Source organism: Sapajus apella, unplaced genomic scaffold (genome assembly GCF_009761245.1).
Source record: "Sapajus apella isolate SASKATOON/1434 unplaced genomic scaffold, GSC_monkey_1.0 scaffold22, whole genome shotgun sequence".
NCBI lineage: Eukaryota > Metazoa > Chordata > Mammalia > Primates > Cebidae > Sapajus > Sapajus apella.
In genome coordinates, this window is record NW_022436962.1 from 22,776,507 (window position 1) to 22,800,759 (window position 24,253).

General features: G+C 39.2%; 2 protein-coding genes and 1 pseudogene across 5 annotated transcripts in view; 2 read left to right on the forward strand and 1 right to left on the reverse strand.

Moving 5' to 3' along the window:
- The window catches only part of IARS2 (isoleucyl-tRNA synthetase 2, mitochondrial), a 59,391-nt gene extending 48,474 nt beyond the window's left edge, over nucleotides 1-10,917 (forward strand). The window contains exons 16-23 of one of the 2 annotated variants that reach the window (XM_032289283.1): nucleotides 379-481; nucleotides 1,414-1,539; nucleotides 2,514-2,645; nucleotides 3,722-3,828; nucleotides 5,073-5,218; nucleotides 6,211-6,401; nucleotides 8,108-8,273; nucleotides 10,425-10,789. In XM_032289283.1, coding sequence (XP_032145174.1) covers nucleotides 379-481; nucleotides 1,414-1,539; nucleotides 2,514-2,645; nucleotides 3,722-3,828; nucleotides 5,073-5,218; nucleotides 6,211-6,401; nucleotides 8,108-8,273; nucleotides 10,425-10,567 — 1,114 coding nt within the window. In that variant the 3' untranslated portion in view covers nucleotides 10,568-10,789. Of the gene's footprint in view, nucleotides 1-378; nucleotides 482-1,413; nucleotides 1,540-2,513; nucleotides 2,646-3,721; nucleotides 3,829-5,072; nucleotides 5,219-6,210; nucleotides 6,402-8,107; nucleotides 8,274-10,424 lie in introns of both variants that reach the window. The other variant, XM_032289284.1, reaches the window with a different exon arrangement.
- LOC116559103 lies at nucleotides 733-827 on the forward strand (annotated as a pseudogene).
- A 536-nt stretch (nucleotides 10,918-11,453) lies between the features above and the next one.
- The window catches only part of RAB3GAP2 (RAB3 GTPase activating non-catalytic protein subunit 2), a 105,687-nt gene continuing 92,887 nt past the window's right edge, over nucleotides 11,454-24,253 (reverse strand). For all 3 annotated transcript variants that reach the window (XM_032289281.1, XM_032289279.1, XM_032289280.1), the window contains 7 exons: nucleotides 23,298-23,333; nucleotides 21,290-21,364; nucleotides 20,761-20,979; nucleotides 17,271-17,360; nucleotides 16,781-17,002; nucleotides 14,763-14,921; nucleotides 11,454-14,570 (listed from right to left, as the gene is read on the reverse strand). In XM_032289281.1, the coding sequence (XP_032145172.1) occupies nucleotides 14,415-14,570; nucleotides 14,763-14,921; nucleotides 16,781-17,002; nucleotides 17,271-17,360; nucleotides 20,761-20,979; nucleotides 21,290-21,364; nucleotides 23,298-23,333 (957 nt within the window). In that variant the 3' untranslated portion in view covers nucleotides 11,454-14,414. The remainder of the gene's footprint in view (nucleotides 14,571-14,762; nucleotides 14,922-16,780; nucleotides 17,003-17,270; nucleotides 17,361-20,760; nucleotides 20,980-21,289; nucleotides 21,365-23,297; nucleotides 23,334-24,253) is intronic.

Here is a 24,253-nt window from a genome sequence, read left to right on the forward strand (position 1 = left end):
TTTTTTTTTTTTTTTTTGAGACGGAGTCTAGCTCTGTCGCCAGGCTGGAGTGCAGTGGGGCAAATTCGGCTCACTGCAACTTCCGCCTCCGGGGTTCAAGCGATTCTTCCGCCTCAGCCTCCCAAGTAGGTGGGACCACAGGCATGTGCCAACACGCCCGACTATTTTTTGTATTTTTAGTAGAGACAGGGTTTCACCATATTGGCCAGGATGTTCTCGATCACTTGACCTCATGATCCGCCCACCTCGGCCTCCCAAAGTGCTGGGATTACAGGCGTGAGCCACCGTGCCCAGCCTATTCTTTTTAAGCTATATATAATCTTCAAAAAGATAGTTATAATTGTGTTTATCATTAAAATAGCTGATTTGTCCCTTTAGGACAGTGGTTGTTCATGGATTTACCCTTGGAGAAAAGGGAGAAAAGATGTCCAAGTCTCTTGGGAATGTCATTAATCCTGATGTTGTCATTAATGGAGGACAAGTAAGTGATTCTCTAAAATATATTTTATTTTCGTTTTAAGGGTCTTAAATTGGCAGCCAGAGCCCTTAATATAGTTACGTCAGTGTGAAAATAAAAACTATCCGTTACACTCTCAAGTAACACATGACGTCAGTGAAAAAGGCAGAGGCCGGGATTGGGCCCTTTTATCTCATTTCAGGTCTGACTCTCCAGTTAGGTCCCAACCCATGCTGTTTCTTTTTTAATCGTCTGAGAGGTTTTACAGTGTGTAGCTCCTTTTGTGATTTCTAAGTGTAATGATCCGGTTTTCACACTGTTATGTGAGGTGTGCCTCCCTCAAACCTTTTGAGCACATTACTGTCTGATGTGGAAAAAAAATGTGTAATTGTATAGTTAAATGGAAATGATAACAGAGAAAATGAGATTGCAACTTCTAAATGCATATTTCATTATTATATTGTTGGAAATTATACACTTTATTAAAGCGGGCCTTAAATGTACATCAAATCTGAGGTTGCTAACAGTTTGGGGGTTTTTCACTTTTTAACTCCTGTGGCTTTTTACTGCCCTCCTGACATCCTGTAATCATTCATTGTTTTGTGTACAGAGTTGCTAGGAAATAGTGAGAGGAAAAGCAGGCCTTCCCCTTTCCCTCCCTTATTATAGAGACTTCCCCAGCACGGCTGTGTGTCTAACCACCAGCTATAGTGGCTGGAAACAGATATGACCAGGGACGAGATTAGGTATTAGCATCTGTAGAGCATGCTCTTTCTTTTTCCAGTTTTTAGACACAGCCTAATTTGAGATTGTGAGCCCTTATTTCATTACAGTGCTAATATAGTTTATACTTACATTGTGCTAAAAAATTTCTGAAAAGGAGCTTTACCTAAAACATTGTTCAGCTAATTGGAATTGAAAGCCATTCTGTTTTTATTTTCTTCCTCAATGAAAAGGATCAAAGCAAAGAGCCTCCCTATGGTGCTGATGTCCTTCGCTGGTGGGTAGCTGCGTCCAATGTCTTCACTGAAGTTACATTTGGCCCATCCGTGCTCAATGCTGCCAGAGATGATATTAACAAGGTTAGAACCATGATTCTTCCTGTTTCTAAAGGACAACTTTACCAAATCATTGTTTTAAAAAATGAGACACATTTTGTTTGGCACTGATAAGAACCGAAAGAAAATGAGTTCTCCATATATTGTGAGCTTTTAAAAATCTCCTGTGTTGGCTGGGTGCGGTGGCTCATGTCTGTAATCTCAGCACTTTGGAAGGCCGCGGCAGGTAGGTCACGAGGTCAGGAGTTTGAGACCAGCCTGGCCAACATGGGGAAACCCTGTCTCTACTAAAAATACAGAAATTAGCTGGGCATGGTGGTGCATGTCTGTAGTCCCAGCTATTTGGAAGGCTGGGGCAGGAGAATCGCTTAAACCCTGGAGGTGGAGGTTTCAGTGAGCCGAGATCGCGTCACTTACTGCACCACTGCACTCCAGCTTGGGCAACAGTGAGACTGTCTCAAAAAAAAAAAACCAACAACAACAACAACAAAAAAAAACCTATGTTAATTTATTTGTTTCAAAACATTAGTAGGAATACCAGTAATTTTATATAATTTGTATATAATATCCTTGATATTTTATTAATACGATATATAAAATGTAATATAGCATAGTATAGATTATATTAATTTTTCATACTTTTATGCACTCAATAACCTTTCACATTTTTCCATGTATCTGTATTTTCACCTGTGAAGCAAGCGAAGTAACGTTGTTCTGACCTACACACATGAATAAACTGGGCTACTGAAAGGTGATTTGCCCTAAAATCCGGTGGTGGTTTCTATAACTGGCTTTTTGGAATAAGAGTTTGTTGTGTACTTTTTGTTTTTTTGCATTTGTAGTCTTATTTGGAATGATAATAAAAGTACCCCATTAAGAAAGTGACAAGAGATGGATGACTCCAACTTAGTTACAGAGTAATAAAATAACTTCTCAGTGAAAAGTGAAGGTACATTAAGTGTTTTTAACTGCATATTTTTTCTTCCTATGAATAGCTTAGGAATACACTCCGCTTTCTTTTGGGAAATGTGGCTGATTTCAACCCAGAAACTGATTCCATCCCTGTTAATGATATGTATGTCATAGACCAGTATATGCTACACTTACTGCAGGATTTGGCAAACAAGGTAAATATAAATTAATAAACTTCTGGAAACTAGAAATATCAGTAATGTTGTGTGTTAACATTTTAGTTTTATCTGAGTAGAACAAACCTTGCTGGAAATAGTAACTATTGCACTCTTGAAAAAATTACCCTTGCTAAATTGCACACATTCCCAGGTTGGCTTTAGGTATAAAGTGTTACCAGATCTTTCGAGTTTCTCAAAAGATTAGAGAAAAACATCCAGACTTCCCCTCAGATCGGATTTTTCTCTCACATTTAGCTCTATTTCTCCAACAAGAAGAAATAAAGTGGAGTTATACTTTATTGATCTGCAGATGTGCTCCTCATAACAAAGTACAGAAATAACCAAAACGACTATTCCTGTGTCTCATAAGATACTTGCTCATTTTTACATAGACTTAAATAATTTGTGTTTTCTCGCTGGGTGCGGAATCTCACACTCTGCTTGAGGCCAGTTCAAGACCAGCCTGGGCAACAGAGCAGGAACCCATGTCTACAAAACTTATAAAAATTAGCTAGGCATGTTAGTGGGTGCATGTAGTCCCAAGTTTCTCGGGAGACTGAGGCAGGAGGATCACTTGAGCCCAGGGTTTTGAGGCTGCAGTGAGCTGTGGTTGTGCCACTGCACTCTATGCTGGTTGACAGAGTGAGACCCTTTTAAAAAAATTGTTTTCTCACAATTGGAAGTGTGTTTGTATTAATGTGCCCTTAAGTCAGAGATATACACATCAGTTTTGCCCAAATCAAAAATAAATGGCATAAATGAGGGAAAACTAATGAACTGTTGGTAACTTCCACTATTTGCTGTTGCAAAAATGGTGTGATTTTATTATTTAAAATCTCATTCTTGGTTAATGTTCTTTCATAGTTCTCAGAGTAAAATAGTATTTTCTGAGTATAGTCAAATGTGTTTTCCAGAAATGACATTTGGAAGATTTCCAGGAGTTCTTGCATATTGCCTGTTTTGTAGTTGTTTCTTTGAAACACATTTTTGAAAGGAGCATATTTTGCTTGCGATGACTTATATTTTCATCTGCCTGTCTCAGCTTCCAAATTTATTTTGGCTTTGTTCCCTAGATTACCGAATTATACAAACAATATGATTTTGGAAAAGTGGTTCGGCTGTTACAGACATTTTATACCAGAGAACTCTCTAACTTTTATTTCAGTATAATCAAAGATAGGTATGTATGACTAAATATTAAAATGCTTAACAATGGCCAGGCGCGGCGGCTCACACCTGTGACCCCAGCACTTTGGGAAGTTGAGGAGGGTGGATCACACGAGGCCAGGAATTTGAGACCAACCTGGCAAACATGGCAGACCCTATGTCTACTAAAAATACAAAAATTAGCTGGGCATGGTGGCGCATGCCTGTAATCCCAGCTACTCAGAAGACAGAGGCACGAGAACCACTTGAACCTGGGAGGCGGAGGTTGCAGTGAGCCAAGAGTGTGCCCCTGCAGTCCAGCACCCCGTCTTATTTGAGACAGAGGTGACAGAGCGAGACCCCGTCTCAAACAACAACAACAAAAAAATCCTCAACAACTATTTCTTGAGTGTCTACTCTGTTTGGCAAACATCGGGGATACAGTGACGAGCAAGATGGGCAGTGTTGTGCAGTTCAGATTGGGCTCCGGAGTCAAGCCTGCATATAAAGGTTTGCCCTCCTGCTTACTAGCTTTATGATTTGGGGCAACTTCTTCTGTAATCTGTTTCTTCATCTGTAAAATGAGTATAATACCTCGTGATTGAGAAGGAAAAGCAGTAATGTGCTTAACCCTGTGCTTGATAAAGTTCAAAAACTAATCACTGCTGGTATCAGATGATGAACATAATGCTTGTTCTCCAGAGTTCTCAATCCTGAGGGGAAGAGAGAGAGATATATGTGCAACTATATGGTAACAGCTTATAATGTTAGCAGTATCCTTGCAGAAGAGGGCTTGATGCCAGTCTTCATTTGTTGCTCCAGTGTGCAGGTGACGGTCCTGTCTTTATGGTAATGAGTCCAGTCTGAGGTGTTAGCCTCAGCCTGTCAGCGCCCCAAGGACCTTGCACATAGGGATTATAACTCCCTCTCCTTAAACACTCCTCCTCTTAAAACACTTAACAGCATAGTAATGGATGGTATTTAACCACATGTTAAATACCATCAACTAACGTATTCATAGTCCTTTAATGCAGTAGTCTGGACTCTAGTTGTCATCTACCTGAAAAACAGATAATAGAGCATAGCCATGAGTGCTTTCGAGGAGGTGGGTACACCTGGACAGAGTAAAATTGTAGGAGTGTATTGTATCCTTTAAATAGGAGATGGTTAGAGCCATAGGATTAGCCACTACGCATAAAGTCAACCTGAGGCAGGTCCTATCTTGGTGACCATATGTATAAAGTGTTGTCAACTGCTGAATGAGCTGTTCTTGTTCAGGCTTTATTGTGAAAAGGAAAATGACCCCAAACGACGCTCTTGTCAGACTGCGTTAGTTGAAATTTTGGATGTAATAGTTCGTTCTTTTGCTCCCATTCTTCCTCACCTGGCTGAAGAGGTGTTCCAGCACATACCTTATATTAAAGGTAAGGAATACTTCATTTATTCTCTTAATGAGAAAGATCCCTGATGAAGGTGCAACTTCTGATTTTATCTCCTTCATATAAGGGCACTTACCCATCTACAGTGACTGCTCTGTGACACAGTGTGTCTTGGTCGTGTGTTTGTGTCTGTACCTGTTTGTAGAGGAGCAGGGTAAATTTCACAATGACCTTGCCATCTGCAGTGCTTTCTGAAATGTATTAGCAGCTTGACAGTATCAAGAAATCACTTTTTTTCTTAAATACCTTTATAAATGATCTGAAATGGCTGGGTGCGGTGGCTCACACCTGTAATCCCAGCACTTTGGGAGGCTGAGGTAGGCGGATCACTTGAGGTCAGGAATTCAAAACTAGCCAGGCCAACACGGTGAAACCCCATCTCTACTAAAAATACAAAAACTAGCTGGGTGTGGTGGCATGCACCTGTAATCCCAGCTACTCGAGAGGCTGAGGCAGAAGAATCGCTTGAACTTGGGAGGCGGAAATTGCAGTGAGCTGAGGTCATGCCACTTGCACTTCAGCCTGGGTGACAGAGTGAGACTGTCTTAAAAACAAAAAAGGTTCTGAAATATATTTTAGGTTTTATTAAAACAAAATATAGTGCCTTTTAGTGAATATTTTATGATAGTTGTTTTCTTCTGATTGTATTAAGTTTGTAAAAAATTAGCAACTATAGAAGTGTAGAAAGCGGGGGAAGTCACTTATAATCTTAGTACTGAGAGCTGTTAATATTGGGATATTTCTATTTTTTCTAAGCATCCTTTTTTTTCTTTGAGATCTTACATATTTTCTCTTTTGTTTAAATGTAACAAATGTTTTCCAATGCTGATGTAAATGTTTTCTAAATAATTAGGATGGCTCCATATTTCATCACTTGATTACCATAAATAACAATTCTTATTTCCCATTAATGGTTAGAGCTTCCTATACAGTTTAGGATGTATGTAAAGCAGTTTACTGTTTTTGTTCTTCTGAAGAGCCCAAGAGTGTTTTCCGTACTGGGTGGATTAGTACTAGCTCTATCTGGAAGAAGCCTGGGTTGGAAGAAGCTGTGGAGAGCGCATGTGCAATGCGAGATTCATTTCTCGGAAGCATCCCTGGCAAAAATGCAGCTGAGTACAAGGTCATCATCGTGATAGAACCGGGACTGCTTTTTGAGATAATAGAGGTATGCCTCAGTATGTACCTTTTGAAATGGTATTAGTGTCAGAGCTATGCCTAAAATTTACTTTTAAAACGTGTCTAAATTAAAAAAATAATTTAGAAATTAGGGTTTCTGTCTTCTAATCCTGATATTATCGCTGATTCTTTGTTTCCTGCTTCACTGTGTTCTTTTCCATGTCTTGTAAAACATGTTCTGTGCATGTAACGTGTACATGTTACTCTGTAGGAACAGGAAAGGTATAAAGTTCTGTTTCAAATGAAAGGCCTCAGGACTATTTAAAAGATAGGTGACATATAAATTGATCACAGTCATCTTTGAATATATAAAAATTGGGAGTTTAGTATTAAGGGTCTGGTTTCCTGAGAATTTCGTCCATCGGGACCAGAATTAAACCCAAAAAGAGTTTCCATTTTTATTTTGTGAGATCTGAAGAAAATTCACTTTGTCCAGCAAGCTACAACATGTATTTCGAAGCATTTATCCTATGTTTATTTCCAGAAGGGCCACCAGACTCTTATTCTTGGGATTTTTAGGGGTTGATTGGCCAGATTGGTTTATAGCTTAACATAATGATGTGATTTTTTTTCCAGTCTAAATGCTTAAGAAGAGAATCGGCAATGAATATATTTTTAAAAAGTTTTGTTAGTGTCAGGTTTCTAAAAAAATACCCATCTCATTTTATTTGGTAAGTTCAATTTAAATGTTTAACGATGTAATTATCGTGATTAAGATTTGAGTTTGAAATAGCTAGTAGGTATAATAAGATGTTCACATTTTAAAATGTAAACTTGGGAAGTCTCCCATTTTGCAGGTGAGGAAGTGAGGACTGCTGAAGCTGTGACCTAGCCAGGGTAACACAGTCCAGTCCTGGCCGTTTTTCCTACATATTATGTTTGTAGTTTGTTTCCTTTGACTTCAGTCTTTCTAAGTAATAAACTGAAAAGAATAACAGCTTGTTTTGGATCAATTTTACTGTAAAAAATACTTTGGAATTTTCAAAAACATGGATGTATTTTCCTTAGGAATCATACCAACTAGCTGTCAAGTGGAGTGGTGGTTCTATCCATTACTAATTGCATCAACTTGTTAAAACCATATTAATCTCTTTGAGTCTTCTGTTTCTCATGGGCTTTAATTTTTTTAAAGGAATGTCTGTGTGGGTTAGCTTACAAACTCACTTTGAAGATCAAAATTACAGTGATAAATGTCTTTGTCGGACAAATTCGGTCTACTTCAGAAGCATTCTACATATTGTTTACAGATTGCCACGATCACTATACATTACAAAAGCAGGTCCTTGTTGAGACAGTATTTTAGCCCATCAACCAATGATACATGAAAAAATAAAGGCTTTGAGGCTGACAGACCAGAGCTTGACTTGCAGTTGAGAAACTTGGGCAAGTTAACCTCTCTTTGCTTGTTTCTTCATTTGTAAAGTTAGTACAATAAACACCATACAGGCTTTTTGTGTGTGAGAGTTCGAAATAAGAGACAGTTTAGGATCTAGCAAAGTGAAGTGCCTGGCATTCTCAATAAATACTGTTGATGGAAATCTTTAGTTAAAACCTTTTATGATAATTAGGCTTGATGCATTTAATGGTGTTTGCTCAGGATGCAACGGTATGCCAAAGGGTTCTTCTCTAAACATGAGATTTTATAGTGTCTTTTTCTAACCTCAGTTTATGATAAAAATTTAACCTAAACTGTAACTTTCACATGCTTCCTTCCAGATGCTGCAGTCTGAAGAGACTTCCAGCACCTCTCAGTTGAATGAATTAATGATGGCTTCTGAGACAACTTTACTGGCTCAGGAACCACGAGAGATGACTGCAGATGTAATTGAGCTTAAAGGGAAATTCCTCATCAACTTAGAAGGTAAGAAGGACATGAAAATAACAAGTAACATCTGGAGAACTGAATAATTATAAGCCATCTCCAACTTTCCAGTGAACTAGATTTATTCTAAAGGCAGTTATATACTTGGAATACATCCTTCTATGGAAATAATATAAATGGTTACCAAGTTTCTAAGCCCACTCTTAAAACTCTCTTATCTGATGATCCTGGGAACTGAGGGCTAGGGACAGAAGAGACTTTCTTTCTGTCCTTTGAATAAATATTGGTTATTGTATGTGAGGTTTATGTTAGTCTGACTTGCTCCCATTTCCCTTTGTGTCCCCCTGCTTTGATAATTAGTACCCCAGTACTGGCACAGGCCTGCCCACCATTCCTCAGTGTTGATGCAAAAATTTCCTGTTAATGTATACCCCAGAGTAAAATATTTAGCCATTCTTTTGAGGGGTTAAGGAGGAAGTTTTGTTGAGCTCATTCTAACGATAGTATGTCATAAGGAAGCATTTTGTAGATGCTTGTTTTATAGATTTAAAAAGTTAACCTGGTTCATCTTCATTGGTGGAGGTCGAGTTGCATTAATAAAGAAAAATAAGCAGGTATCTTGGCAAAGTTTATGCTACTTGCATTTTTCATAGCTTTCGGGTACCAGGAGATGGGAAGTTAACTACAGGCATCAGTTCAAATTTGGGCGTGGCACCACAGACCATGTAGTAAAAATTCTGGCTTAATTTACTTTTTGTAATTTTATTTTCCTGAGACTAAGTCTTGCTCTGTTGCCCAGACTGGAGTGCCATGGCACGATCTCAGCCCACCACAACCTCTGCCTCCCGGGTTCAAGCAGTTCTCCTGCCTCCCCAGTAGCTGGGAATACAGGTGCATGCCAACATGCCTGGCTAATTTTTTTTTGTATTTTTAGTAGGATAGGGTTTCACTATGTTGGCCAGGCTAGTCTCGAACTCCTGACCTTGTGATCGGCCTGCCTCAACCTCTCAAAGAGCTGGGATTACACGTGTGAGCCACTACACCCGGCCTTTTTTCTTTTTTTTTTTTTTTTTTTTTTTTTTTGCAACACAGTTTCACTCTTGTTGCCCAGGCTGGAGTGCAATGGTACTATCTCAGCTCAGTGCAACCTCCATTTCCCAGGTTCAAGCGATTCTCCTGCCTGAGCTTCCCAAGTAGCTGGGATTACAAGCACCTGCCACCACATCGGTTAATTTTTGTATTTTTAGTAGAGACAGGGTTTCACCATTTTGGCCAGGCTGGTCTCGAACTCCTGACCTCAGGTGATCAACCTGCCTTGGCATCCCAAAGTGCTCGGTGTGAGCCACTGTGCCTGGCCATGTAATGTTCATATACTGTTTGTACAATGACTAGGAAATAATTTACTCTTTTATATTTTTATCAATTTGAGGTCTAAGAGTATTAATTTTGGAAATACTTTTGGTTCCTTTTGTCCCATGAGAAATTTTGAGTAAGGACACTGTAGTTGTCACTGTAATTTGGCTTTTAAAAATTCTTTTTTTTTTTTTTTTTTTTTGTCGGGGTTGGGGTTTTATTTTTTTTCCCCGGGTGGAGTGCAATGGGGCGATCTCGGCTCACCGCAACCTCCACCTCCTGGGTTCAGGCAATTCTCCTGCCTCAGCCTCCTGAGTAGCTGGGATTACAGGCACGTGCCACCATGCCCAGCTGATTTTTTGTATTTTTAGTAGAGACGGGGTTTCACCGTGTTGACCAGTATGGTCTCGATCTCTTGACCTCGTGATCCACCCGCCTCGGCTTCCCAAAGTGCTGGGATTACAGGCGTGAGCCACCGCGCCCGGCCTTAAAAATTCTTAGTCAAGTATGTAGCTGGAGAGGCAGCGTCATTCATCAGCACTATATGCAGATTAAACAGAAAGTCTGCTCTGCCTGAGTAGATGTCAGTGACTTGGGAGATATTTGTTTGTTAGTCTCAGAGTGATGGGGTCTCCAACTCCTCAGCTGTCTTCAGTTGTTGAGTTGTATGATCCCATTATCTTGGCTATATATGTAATGGGGCAAATGGGGAAGTGTCTAACAAGCTTTACCAAAGCAAGATGGAGAACTTGAAAAAGAGGCCTCTGTTAAGCCAATGAAGAAATAGTGATACAAGTTGAATGCCTATGAGAAACATTCTTCATGTATTTTTCATAGGTGGTGATATTCGTGAAGAGTCTTCCTATAAAGTAATTGTCATGCCAACTACCAAAGAAAAATGCCCTCGTTGTTGGAAGTATACAGCGGAATCTTCAGATACACTCTGTCCTCGATGTGCAGAAGCTGTCAGTGGAAAATAGTATTAATAGCTCACCTGAGCAAGAACCTCCTGACAGTGCTGGCTAGAAGTTTATGTAGATTATTTATAATATTGGAAAGAAATCCAAGATTTAGGTAATGAGTGGATGAGTAAACAGTGGAGGATGAGGGTCAAAATCAGAATTATAAACGAAGTATTTCCTGTAACTACAGAAAGAATTATGTATATATACATGGAGGAAAAAAAATGTGTGTGTGTGTGTGTGTGTGTATAACGTAGACATGTATTTAGCTTATCTTCAAATATGGTTGAGCAGAAAATGTTTTATATTTTATACATATCTTTTGACTCAGTATTTAAATTCTATGATATCTGAAAATAAAGGCATTCTGGAAAAGTACTGACTGATGTTGGTGCAGAAGTGAATATCAAGTAAAAGTATAGTTTTGAAAGGGAATGGCAGAGGTGTGTTTCCCTTAAGAGGTGAAGAGTCATTTTATTCTTCCCACTAGTAAACATCAAACTTTTCAGAATAGCTAGTTTTTGGGGTTGGATTAGAAAGAAAATAATCACCGGCTGGATGCGGTGGGGCTCTTGCCTGCAATCCCAGCACTTTGGGAGGCTGAGGCAGGTGGATCACCTGAGGTTGGGAGTTTGAGATCAGCCTGACCAACACAGAGAAACCTCATGTCTACTAAAAATACACAATTAGCCAGGTGTGGTGGCACATACCTGTAATTCCAGCTACTTGGGAGGCTGAGGCAGGAGAATCACTTGAACCTGGGAGGTGGAGGTTGCAGTGAGCCGAGATCATGCCATTGCACTCCAGCCTGGGCCACAAGAGGGAAACTCCATCTCAAAAAAAAAAGAGGGAGGAGGAGGAAGGAAGGGAAGGACCAAATTTGTTACTCAAGAGAGGAAGAAATCTCTTAATACTTATATTTATGAATGTTTAGGAAACAACATGAAAGCTGAAAATTTATTTCACTAATGTACATATAAGTTCACAACAATGTACATAAGTTCACAACAATGGACAGAAAATAGCAGTATATACAGAATTTCACTACTTACAGTACATTACAATAGAGAAAGCATTTTATAAACAATTCAGTATTGGATCAAAATCCTTTAAGGATGGCTAATTCTATTCAGCAGGAATCTAACTTGTAGACACCCAGCAAACCCATTCCTATCAGGGTAAGAGAGGGCTCTCGCTGTTGCTATAACGTACTGTAAAAATATTTTATCTCTTATAAATCAAATGGACCACAGCAACTTCTAAATGAACATAAAATTCAATGTATTTCTAGTATTATTAAATTTCAGATTTTTAACTTTAGATTGCAGTTGTTTTAAAATAGCAATTTAAATGTAACAGTGTTTACTTTGACCATAGATGAATTTTTATAATAAAGGTAAAACTCTTTTTTTCTTTTTGCAATAGTATGAAGCATTTAGAAGCATGGTACTATGTATCTCTTTTATCTACATTTTCCCTGGCCCCTCTAGTTCTACATCTAAACAGAACCTGTAATGTAGACGTTATGATTATTTGAACATTTTGTTTTCCTTCAGCATTATACAATAAGATAAAATGCATATTTAACATTAATGAAGAAAGTTGTGTGAGGGTGGGTATATATCTAGGAAATCACTACTGGTTATTGGCTTCTCATCAATAACTACAGTAAGTGCCACATACTTTTGTTTCAGAAACCACCCATTCTACATAAAATCTAATTCCTTTATCATCTATGGCTTTGTTATTACAGAATATCTACATAAGTATTTATTTGCCTTTCTTCATATCAGATTTATTTACTTTAAAAGCCCTTGATAAGTAGTAAAATACTTAACTGCTTTTCTTAACCATACAAGTCAGAATTCAATTTTAAAATTCTGTGAAAAATTTTAGGGTAACAAATATAACTAGAGTCTTAATTATTTGTGTTGGGATTCTGTGAGCCATATTTCAGCTTATTATTCTCAGCAATCCCCAAATTTGATTGTCTGTTCTACCACAGTAAGCTTAACCAGTTTTATTATATAATGCTTAATAAGTACCCCCTCCCCCGAAGTGATGATGGAATTGTGGCTTTAGTGTTTAAAAATGCCTGTAACTCCAAGTTTCTTTGACTAGCCTCCTGAAGTTCATACTACTTTCAGCATACTAGCAAAATATCACAGGAAGAACTAATCTCTTAGAACATATTTGACAAGTGACTGTTAAGAGCCAGGTATGTTTATAAGAATTCTAGGATGTATCTGGCTGGGGCAGTGGAGACCCAAGCAGAGGCTGGGAGGTTGGACTAGCTCTTTCCACTGCTGTTACTCTATAAAATGTTTGTCTCAGTCAGACCCACAGGCCCCCATGCCAAATACTCAAGACATCTTAAACACTTACCTTGTAAGATTTTAAGTTTCATAGTTAACTTAACAGTAATTATTAAATTTTAGCCAGTTAAATTCTTGTTTGGATGTGCTCTTTTAGGCCAAGAAACAGATTAAAGAAAACTTTATATCCCTGAAGGACATACTTCTCAACTTTGCATGATTACTATAGTTGGCTTCTTAAGGGAAAGTGAAGAAACAAACTTCTGTATCACAATGACTTACATGAATAACAATTGTGACCCATGACAGATGCCAATAATTACACTGTATGGCTACATTCTAAAATACACCATAATAAATACTTGGTATTTGTAGAGCTCAAAGCACTCTTTTACAGAGTTTTGGTTAATTTGTTTTTTTTCTTTTTTTTGAGACAGGGTCTTGCTATGTTGCCCAGGATGGCCTCAAACTCCTGGGCTCAAGCAATCCTCCCACCACAGCCTCCTGTAGCTATAGTTTGGTTTTAATCAGTAAATATTTATTTAGCACTTGGACTGCTCTAGGCACTATAGGGTACAAAATTAGTTGTATTTTATCCTCTCATCCCAGCTCTGAGGTAGGTTTGCTAAAGCTGTAATATCACTAAGCAGTTTTTTCAATACTGTTCCCAAGGACAGATAACATTAGCAAATCCCAGAAGCATTTCTAAACACTTGTAGGAAAAATAAAGTTGGACTTAAAATTTTTAGTATCTTTGCCTTTTTTTTTTTTTTAACATAAGTTTTACAAGATAATACATTTTTACAGACACCTGATGTGGATACAACTTTGCAACTTGGCAAAAGGCAAATCTTAACTTACATTATAATTACTTTGCTGCATCGTACGCACCTCTGATTCTCAATTTTGGCAAGTACAACAGGTGAAGGGTTCTATTTGGTGTCCCCTTCTGATGAATATGATGGTCTTGAACCCATTCTTCCTCCTCAAGCACGGTCATCCTCTGATGGCAACAGCAGACCCTCTGGGAAAGGAACTTTTCAGTTTCCAGAACTCCCCGGTGGCAGCCCAGTGTGGGATTTGAAGCATGACAAGAAAGGTGTTTTCTCAACATTTACTAAAGGAGAGTGGGGTGTTTCTATACTCTACTGATGGGGACTGTACATAAACACATTTAAACAATTACAACAATATTTTAGATAGGAAATATAGAATCTTATAAGAACATAATCTGTAAATTATAACTATTTTTTAGATAGCAAAGTTTAACAATAAAGCTACCGAAGTGTTTGAATTAGAAATAAACAGTAAAACATCTGTATTAATTATAATAGAGTTGACATTTGTTTATATTTTATCTTCAGTATTAACCAAGGAGTAGAATTTAGCCAGGGTTGCACTTTTTAAAAGTTGTATATAGTCTTATTTCTTTTACAAAAGGAAAAAAAAAAAAAACATACTTTCCCCATAAAATTCCAGGTCTTCCTATGTAAAATAACCATGCACTAATTCACGTTTAATCATTTTAGGGCATTTCCAGTAGGTAAGTGTCATAAAGAAGGAAGAGACATGGCTTCCACAGCTTCAATGAGGTGTAAGGCTAGACCATACTGCCCGTGTTTTTCTGGTAAAAGCTCAATTACTTTATTTACTAGTTTAGCTGTTATTGCAATTGGCACTTCAGTGTTTTGAAGATCCTGAGGGTCCTGCAAATGGGAGAGAAAAATAACCTATTATAGACAACTAAACAACAATTGTTCCTGACTTAAGAGTTATTACATAAAAATGCTTTTCTTTGTAACTAGGTGAATTAAATTTGTCAGATGTTCTTCATGACTGTTATTAACTAGGCACTTAAGAAAACATCCAATGGCCTGATCTCATTCTATTGTACTGACCATTGCTTTCAGCCAAGTACACAGTGTGGGTGGAAGTCTGGCAAGCAGCTCCATTCCTTCTTTTGTCTGGGTGTGGAGAAGCGCATGAGCCAGCCTTTGCCCTGTCAACACCAGTAGCTGAGAGGCAAGGACTTCTTTGTCATGAACCTGTAGAATGGCCTAAAGATAGGAACATGGAGAAATAATACAGTCACAGTGAGATTTGTTTATATTCTATAGGAAAGGGGCTCCCAGTGAAGAGATTCTAGTTGATTTTTGAACTGTGGCCATTTCTCTTTTGGTTGTATACAACCAAAAGATAAATCCAAATCAAACAGCATTTAAACCCAAATTTCTGCTCCTTGGCTAATTGTTTTTCTCTCATCACCTCATTTTTCAATTCAGTATGGCTATTCAGTGTGTTGTTTTCAAGGTTTTGGCAAATAAAGGGAGTTTCACGTCATGACTGTTTGAAGCCCTCTAATCGCTTCTTTTGATCTTTTTTTTTTTGAGATGGAGTCTCACTCTGCCACCCAGACTGGAGGGCAGTGGTGCGATCTCAGCTCATTGCAGCCTCCACCTCCTGGGTTCAAGTGATTCTCCTGCCTCATTCTCACAAGCAGTTAGGATTACAGGCATGTGCCACTATGCGCAGCTAATTTTTTGTATTTTTAGTAGAGATGGGGTTTCACCATGTTGCCCAGGATGGTCTCAAACTCCTGACCTCAAATGATCCACCTGCCGTGGCCTCCCAAAGTGTTGGGATTACAGGCATGAGCCACCATGCCCAGCCCCTCTAATGGCTTCTGAATACACTTAGAATAAGCATGGGCCGTATCCTAGGTCGTGGCCATGGCCTGTGCCAGCCTCCCTGCCTCATCCCATATTTCTTTATTTCTTGCTTACTATGTTTGCTCAGCCATTCCAGGTTTTCTAGTCCTGAACCTAGCCATTCTAGTCCCCACCCACCTCAGGAGCTTTGTAATTCTTTTTTTTTTTTTTTTTTTGAGACGGAGTTTCGCTCTTATTACCCAGTCTGGAGTGCAATGGCACGATCTCGGCTCACCGCAACCTCCGCCTCCCAGGTTCAGGCAATTCTCCTGCCCCAGCCTCCTGAGTAGCTGGGATTACAGGCACGCACCACCATGCCCAGCTAATGTTTTTGTATTTTTAGTAGAGACGGGGTTTCACCATGTTGACCAGGATGGTCTCGATCTCTTGACCTCGTGATCCACCCGCCTCGGCCTCCCAAAGTGCTGGGATTACAGGCTTGAGCCACCGCGCCCGGCCGCTTTGTAATTCTTATCTCAAGCACTGTTCCCCCAGTTTCTTTTTTTTTTTTAAAGATGGGGTTTCACCATGATGGCCAGGGTGGTTTTGAACTCCTGACCTCAGGTGATCCACCCACCTCTGCCTCCCAAAGTGCTAGGATTACAGTCGTGAGCCACCACGCCCGGCTGTTCCCCCAGTTTCTGAGTAGCTGGCTGCTGTTTCTCCTTGGGGGCTCAGCTCAAACGTCACCTTCTGTCACCACCCTACTGTAGTATGATCCTGATTTTTTTTTTTTTTTTAATTTTAAAAATAATTTCTTTTCCTTTTTAGAGATAGGGTCTCGCTATATTGCCCAGACTGGTCTTGAGCTTCTGGGCTCAAGTGATCTGCTGCCTCAGCTTTCCAAAGTGCTGGGATTACAGGTGTGAACCACGACGCCTGGCCCTGTTTATTTTTTCATAGCACTTACCATGCAATGCAAAATTTAGCATGCTTTTCTGCTTCTACCAGCAGACTATCAAGTCCATGAGGAAGGAACCTTGTTTTGTTTACTGCTATATCCTTGTGCATACAGCAGGCCTGGCACACTGTAGGACTTATTTGATTATAATTTTATGTTTAAAAATACTCTATTGTTCTATTTTTGTACCTAGATGTTCTAACAAAAGGAAGAGCAAAAGGTTTCATTGGAGCCTTTACTGATTCTTTATTCCAACTATCAATTTTATAACTTGAGTCCAATTAACATTCAAAGGGTTCATGATTACCTCTTCTCCTAAGTGGTCAATTCCATAGTTGTATAGTTCCCCCACATAATGCCTTCTGACAACATCTTCACTAACTTGAAGGTGATGGGCTAAATCCACAGCTAGAGCTGGCCAATCTTGGTCTTTCCCAAAAGGAGTGGGTGTTGCCTCTTCTGTGGGATATTTGACCTTTGTGGCTGAATGCTGAGCCTGGACAGCTCCACTGACAACTTTCAGTAAGAACTTGAAAATGGAGAGATATAGCAATGTATTGTTATTGTTTCATTTTAAAATACCTAAATCAAAGTATTGTTGGCTTTTCTGTCACTTACAAGTGGCTTTTCCATTAAATTGTTTAATTATCAAAAAAGGAACGCGTAATTTAAAGGTAAACAACTAGCTCTCAAAACACTTTGAAAGTGGTCATTCTTTTAAAAGCCAGCTAGATTTTTCCTTTACTGTTTTTCTTTCCCCCAAGAAACAAAAACAAAATCCAATAGCTGTAATTTACCTGTTGTCGTACAGAAATAAAATTTGGATCCATTTCCCCACTAGGTAATAACTGAATTGAAGTTAGGTCTTTGAAAAATGCATTTTTTCCCTAAAGAGAAAGAGAGCAAGAAAACTGATATCAGGGTGTGGATTATTAAGCGGGGAAAGGGAGAAAGATTTTTTAAAACTTAAGACATTTAAGAATAACTCATGGTTGATTTTTATTTCTCCTTGAACAATAAGATTTTAGAATTCTTCCTTTAATTTTTATAACAATTATCTAGTATGTAGTAGACAGCCTTTAAGATGATCCTCAGTGATCCCCTCCTCCTGGTATTCTGTTTCCTATGGTCTTCTCTCCTTGCCTGTGGGCTGGTGACTTGCTGCTAGCAAACAAGCAGGTAGAGGTGATAGCATGTTACTTCCAAGACTCTATTCCAGAAGACTGCTTCTACCTTGAGGCACTCATACTGGCTCTTACTTGCTCTGCAGGAAGCCAGGTTCCATGTCGTGAGCTGCTGTATGGAGAGGCACATGTGGCAAATAACCGAATCTTGCCAACAATTGTGCTTGGAAGTGAATCACCCTTTCCCCATCCCAGTGGAACTTTCAGATGCAGGGCCTTAACTACAGCCTCATGAGAGACTAAGCCAGAGGCATCTAGATAAGGAGAACACAGATTACTAACCCACAAGAACTGTGAGATAATAAATGTTTGTTATTTTCAGCCAAGTTTTGGGATGATTTGCTTTGCAGTAATAGCCAAGTAACATATATATCTATATCTATATATATCTATATCTATATAAAGGGATTCAGAGTACATATATATATATTAGCCAAGTAATATATATATATATATATTACTTGTATATATATATATTATTAATATATGTACTCTGAATCCCAATTTAATGATTTTTTTTTTTTTTTTGAGACAGAGTCTCACTCTGTTGTCCTCAGCCTTCCAAAGTGCTGGAACTACAGATGTGAGCCACGATACCTGGCCCTGTTTATTTTTCATTAAATTGTATAATAATCACACAGTGACACGATCTCAGCTCACTGTAGCCTTCTTCTCTTGGTTCAAGAGATTCTCTTCTCCCATCTCAGCCTCCCAAGTAGCTGGGACTACAGGTGTGTGTCACCACACCCAGGTTAATTTTTTTGTATTTAGTAGAGACGGGGTTTTACCATGTTGGCCAGGTAGGTCTCAAATTCCTGACCTGAGGTGATCTGCCCACCTCTACTTCCCAAAGTGCTGGGATTATGGGCATGAGCCACTGTGCCCAGCCTCTGAATCTTTAAAAACACTTGTTGAATTGTTTAAAAACACCTGATTTGAAAGAACAGATGTGTGTCTAAAAAGTAAAAACAGAATATCAGAAAACAGGATTTCAGAAGTTCCTTGGAAGGAAATGTAATATACAGCAAAGAGCATTGGCCTTTAAATTGAAAGACCCGGATCTAGTCCGAAGCTCACCACTTCCAACCAGGTTGCCTCGGGTAAATGACCCACAATCTTGCATTACTGTTTCTTCTTCTGCAAGCAGGTCACATCCTAGGTATCTTCCAATGTGCCTTCCATACCTAATCATCTGTGATTCTAGGTCACCTAGTGTGATTGCCAAGTAGATTAAAGCTACCTATCCTTTAGTGATAAGAAAAACCAGACTTCCAGGGCAACCCGTGACAATCTGGACATCATTGATACACTCACTCACAATCTGTTACTTGGAAGTTCCCACCTGGTGGTCTTAGCTATAAAGGTCTATAACAGTACCATTTCTTATTTACCGTATTCCAGACACTGCTAAGTACTTCATGTTGAATACAAGGAACCCTCACAACAACCGTGAGGTCAGCGCTAGAGTCACTGCTACTTTCTGAATGAGAAAACTGAGGCTAAGAAAATCGAAATAATTCTAGTTAGCAAATGGTAGCACTGGGATCGTTTCACTAGCCAACCAACCATACTATGTCTCTGCAGATGAGAGTCACCCAGCTGTCTCCGGTAGTCTTGGCATGATAGGGGTTGAGACTAACAACGTCAGTATGCTCATCCAGTTCTGGATGTGTTCTGGTTTGGCAAAGACCTCTGCGGGGAATACCAAGCTGGGAACTTTGACATTTCTTTCTCTTTTTTAATCTTTACTCTTATCCTTTATAATCTCAAAGATACACTAACTCATTCAAAATCTATACTATTTTTTTTTTCTTTGAGACAGAGTCTCACTCTGTGGCTCTGTTGTCGGTGTGATCTTGGCTCACTGCAACCTCTGCCTCCCAGGTTCAAGCGATTCTCCTGCCTCAGCCTCCCCAGTAGCTGGGATTACAGGCACATGCCACCGCGCCCAGCTAATTTTTATATTTTTCATAGTGACAGGGTTTTACCATGTTGGCCAGGCTGGTCTTGAACTCCTGACCTCAAGTGATCCACTCACCTCAGCCTCCCAAAGTGCTGGGATTACAGGTGTGAGCCACTGCCCCCGGCTGTGAGTCTCTCATTTAAGGGTGAAATAATAAGCCCACTTTCCCACAAGCCTAAAATGTGTTTTCTAACCTAGTTTCTATCAGTAAAAAGCTAAGTAATAAAGTTGACATTTTTATCTCCAACAGTCTGAGTCCTGTCTGTCTCTCAAAATTTGACACCTGCATAGGGAAGGAAAGAGTTTTACTATCCACTGCAGCTAAATGGTGAAGGTTACAACAGAATATGTAAAAACATATTCTATTCACAAGTTTGGACTCAATCCTGCAGAGGAGTCAAAAAAACTTAGGCATAGAACTAATACAATTAAACCTGTCTCTTAGGAAGACAGCTCTTGTAGCACTAGACTAGAGAGAGAGAGAAACTGGAGGCAGGGTGATTAGGAAAGGGCTGTTGTACTAGCCAAGGGAAAGATGATTGCGCCTAACTAGGGGTATAGTCATGGAGAGAAATGGACAGGTATGATCTATAGATGAATATACAAGAATGAATTTACAATGAAGAAAATTGGCTTGAAGTAAGGAATTGGTGAGATTATTTAAAGGTTTCTATTTTTTGCCAGGGCAAAAAGGATGACATCATTAATCAAATAACCAAACCAGGGAATTCAGAAGGAACAGCAAATTTAGGTTAGGGGCAGGATGGGGTTGTGGGTTTACAGATATATTTTAAGATAGAAGGTGTCTGAAGTCCTATAGGACACTCAAAGAGAAAAGTTCAATAGAAATGTGTGCCTAAAAACTCTGGGGATTGGTCAGGCCTAGAGATATACAAGAGGCAGAAAATGAGTCTGTCCAGGAATAATATGGAAAATGAGAAGGGCAGAGACAGCTGAGAGGGGAGCAGTATGGAAGGTAAATAAAAAGAACAGAATCAAGCAGGGAATAAGGGAGTCAGAACCTCACATGAAATTACACAAGTCACAAAAGTACTGAACAGCTTCTATTAAATAAGAAAACCCATGTGTCTGCTAAGCCTGCAACTCCAAAATAGCTTTGAAATCCTTTGAGGTACTTACCTTACTATCAAAAAGTGAAAGTGGCTTCACGGTCTTCAGAGAAAACCTCATGACTGCATACAAGATGGAGCACAGGATGGAGTGGTGCTCCACCAGTGGGTAGTGGATGTGCTTCTGATCAAGGGCCAGTTCCACTATGGAGATTGGTCCTTCCACGGAGAGCCATGCATCCTCAGTATCCAGCACAGGCATCTGTATTTCATCCCTGTTAACATCTGCCTAAGGGTTTTAAGAATGGAGGACTGTGTTCAGCAATGGATAAATGATAGTGCACAAATACCCTAATGAGTTTATTAGCAGCAAAGTGCAAACTCATATTGTACACTGTCCCAAATTGTAATAAAAAAACACAAAGCCTAATTTCAATAAGAATTTAATAGGAAAACATCACTACCTTTAGGGCTTAAGTCAAAATTCAGAAATGAATGAATGAAAAACAACCTCATTAAAATAGTCATTTATTAAATGCAATGGTTGCAGAATATTTATATCTTAGGAGCAGTTCAGAATGAAAATACACCTCTTTTACCTCCATTAAGATCTGAAGAAGATCCAAACAGCAGCCAAGGAAAGATGTCATTGCTGTGTCACTCATTCCCACATCCTGTTTTTAAAAAAGGAACATAATTAGGCCCTGCAGGAAAACTGCTACAGTTAATATCAGAAAAACAAGAACCAGAATAGAATACACCTGTTCAGCTGACTTTCCACATTGAATAGACAGGCAAGAATTAGAAAGTCAAGGCTTTAGCATATTTAAGTTCCTTCTTTTAGATTATTTACTGTCAGCCAATATTAAAGTCAAGCTTTAAAAAGTGGTACAAATAATGACTTTTAAAAAGTAGTGTTCTGGCTGGGCACAGTGGCTCACACCTGTAATCCCAGCACTTTGGGAGGCTGAGGCAGGCGGATCACGAGGTCAAGAGATCAAGGCCATCCTGGCCAACATGGTGAAACCCATTTCTTCTAAAAAATACAAAAATTAGCTGGGCATAGTGGCATGCGCCTGTAGTCCCAGCTACTCGGGAGTCTGAGGCAGGAGAATTGCTTGAACCCAGAAGGCAGAGGTTGCAGTGCACCGAGATTGCACCACTGCACTCCAGCCTGGCACCTGGCAACACAGCGAGACTCTGTCTCAAAAAAAAAAAAAAAAAGGAAGTGTTCTTTGTGTATTGTACAGATACAGTCTCATCAGTTACTATACATGATGGTACTTTTGAGCTCACTATTCAGCTTGCTAAGGTATCTGGTAGCCAAATAATCATGGTAGAGGGAAGATACATACGAGACTCTAACCTGAAAAGTTCCAAGAAAGCCTGGTCTGGTTTCACAGCATCTCTTAGAGACTGAACTCAACCCTCTGAGCAAAACTGGAATCTCCAAGCTTGAGAGCTAAATACCAGATCCATGCTGTGAGCAACAGATGGTTCTCAATGACTCCTTTAAAGGGCCTGTCCAAGGGACCACTGCATTTGTGTATAATCTTTTTAAAACCAACAACTAATCATTTCCTCACATCCCCAAAGCAAATAATTCAGTGTGTGTGGGCTCATGCACACATACACACAACCTAGTCATACAACCATTCTCAAGAACACACCAGAAAAACTCTTCAACAGTGGTGATTCTTTTGGGACTAAGGACCTCTAACAGCTGTGTCCCAACATTCCTTAAGGTATTTGTAAAAAGAACATTTCAAAGTTCTGAGGTTGCTAGTACTATTAATTTCTCAGGTCAAATACAAGTCTTGTATCTAGGGATTGGAATATTAGTTAAGATTAATGTTGTATTTGTATAGTTATGTTATTATACATTATATATATATATATATATAGAGAGAGAGAGAGGTAGGTTAAATTAACTATTTCATTTGAACCTGCTTCAATTTGATGTTGCATGCTTCTTTTTTTTTTTTTTTTTTGAGACAGAGTTTCGCTCTTGTCACTCAGGCTGGAGTGCAATGGCACGATCTCGGCTCACCGCAACCTCCGCCTCCTGGGTTCAGGCAATTCTCCTGCCTCAGCCTCCCGAGTAGCTGGGATTACAGGCACGCACCACCATGCCCAGCTAATTTTTTGTATTTTTAGTAGAGATGGGGTTTCACCATGTTGACCAGGATGGTCTCGATCTCTTGACCTTGTGATCCACCCGCCTCGGCCTCCCAAAGTGCTGGGATTACAGGTGTGAGCCACCGCGCCCGGCCGATGTTGCATGCTTCTATTATAAATGTCTAATTTGAATTACAGCAAAAATATGCAGCAATGGTAGCATGTTATCCTGTCCACAGTCCAAAGTTGAACACATCTTATAAAAACCTAGTTTAAATATGCTATCTAACAATCTGGAAAAGTAAATTAAAATTGGCCATAGTTCATGACCAGTTTCCTTAATGCAATACATTCTCTTTTCATTTTTGTTATCTCCTCCTAATACGTCATCACAATGGTAAAAGGCAAAGTTCACCCCTACAGTTAATAAAACACTATATGAAGTGTGGAATTAACAACTGTAACTCTAGTTATGGGAGATTCACTTACCCTTCGGCATAACCTATCCTTTGGTGATTTTCCAACCTAAAATAAAAAGACAAAATGTTGTAATATTTAATAATTTAAATAAGACATTACTATGATACAGATAAGAAAAAGTAACAATTTAAAAACTATAAATGCATCTATAAATAAATGTGGCAGCCTCATTAATTAGCTGTTGTCTCTAACAATGGTAGATGCAATTAAATTTGAGGTTAAACTTAATGTCATATTGGGTTCAAGAATAATCCTTTTCAAATATAAATTACGTATTTGTGAACTATTTTTTTTTTTGTTTCTGAACTATTAAATAAGAAAAAAACGCTAAAAATCTGGCCCTCGCTTTGTACAGTCAAATAACTGTGTTGCCTAAAAACTGAGAGCTTAGGCCAGGCATGGTGGCTCATGTCTGTAATCTCCACACTTTGGGAGGCCAAGGTGGGCTGATCACTTGAGATCAGGAGTTCAAGACCAGCTGGGCCAACATGGTGAAACCCTGTCTCTACTAAAGATACAAAAATTAGCTGGGTGTCGTGGCATGCACCTGGGGTCCCAGCTACTAGGGAGGCTGAGGCAGGGGAATCACTTGAACCCGGGAGGTGAAGGTTGCAGTGAGCCAAGATTGCGCCACTACACTCCAGCCTGGGCAAGAGTGAGACTTCATCCCACCCCCACCAAAGAAAAACAAACAAAAAAAAAACCCAGAGCCTAACTCATGGATACTAATCAAGAACACCTAAGAGTTTGGCTTGTTGATAAAGATACAATCATTTGAAATAGAAAGGAAAAACACTCTAAAGCAGATGAGAGTTATATTCTAGCTCAGAAAGATTTCCTTATGCAGTAAGTACTTATTAAGATTCTACTGTATATGTCTACAGTGTAATAAGTGGGAGGTAAAAGTTCTGCCCTCAGAAATACTACCTGATGAGAGAAAACTCACAGGAGACAGTGGAGAAAAA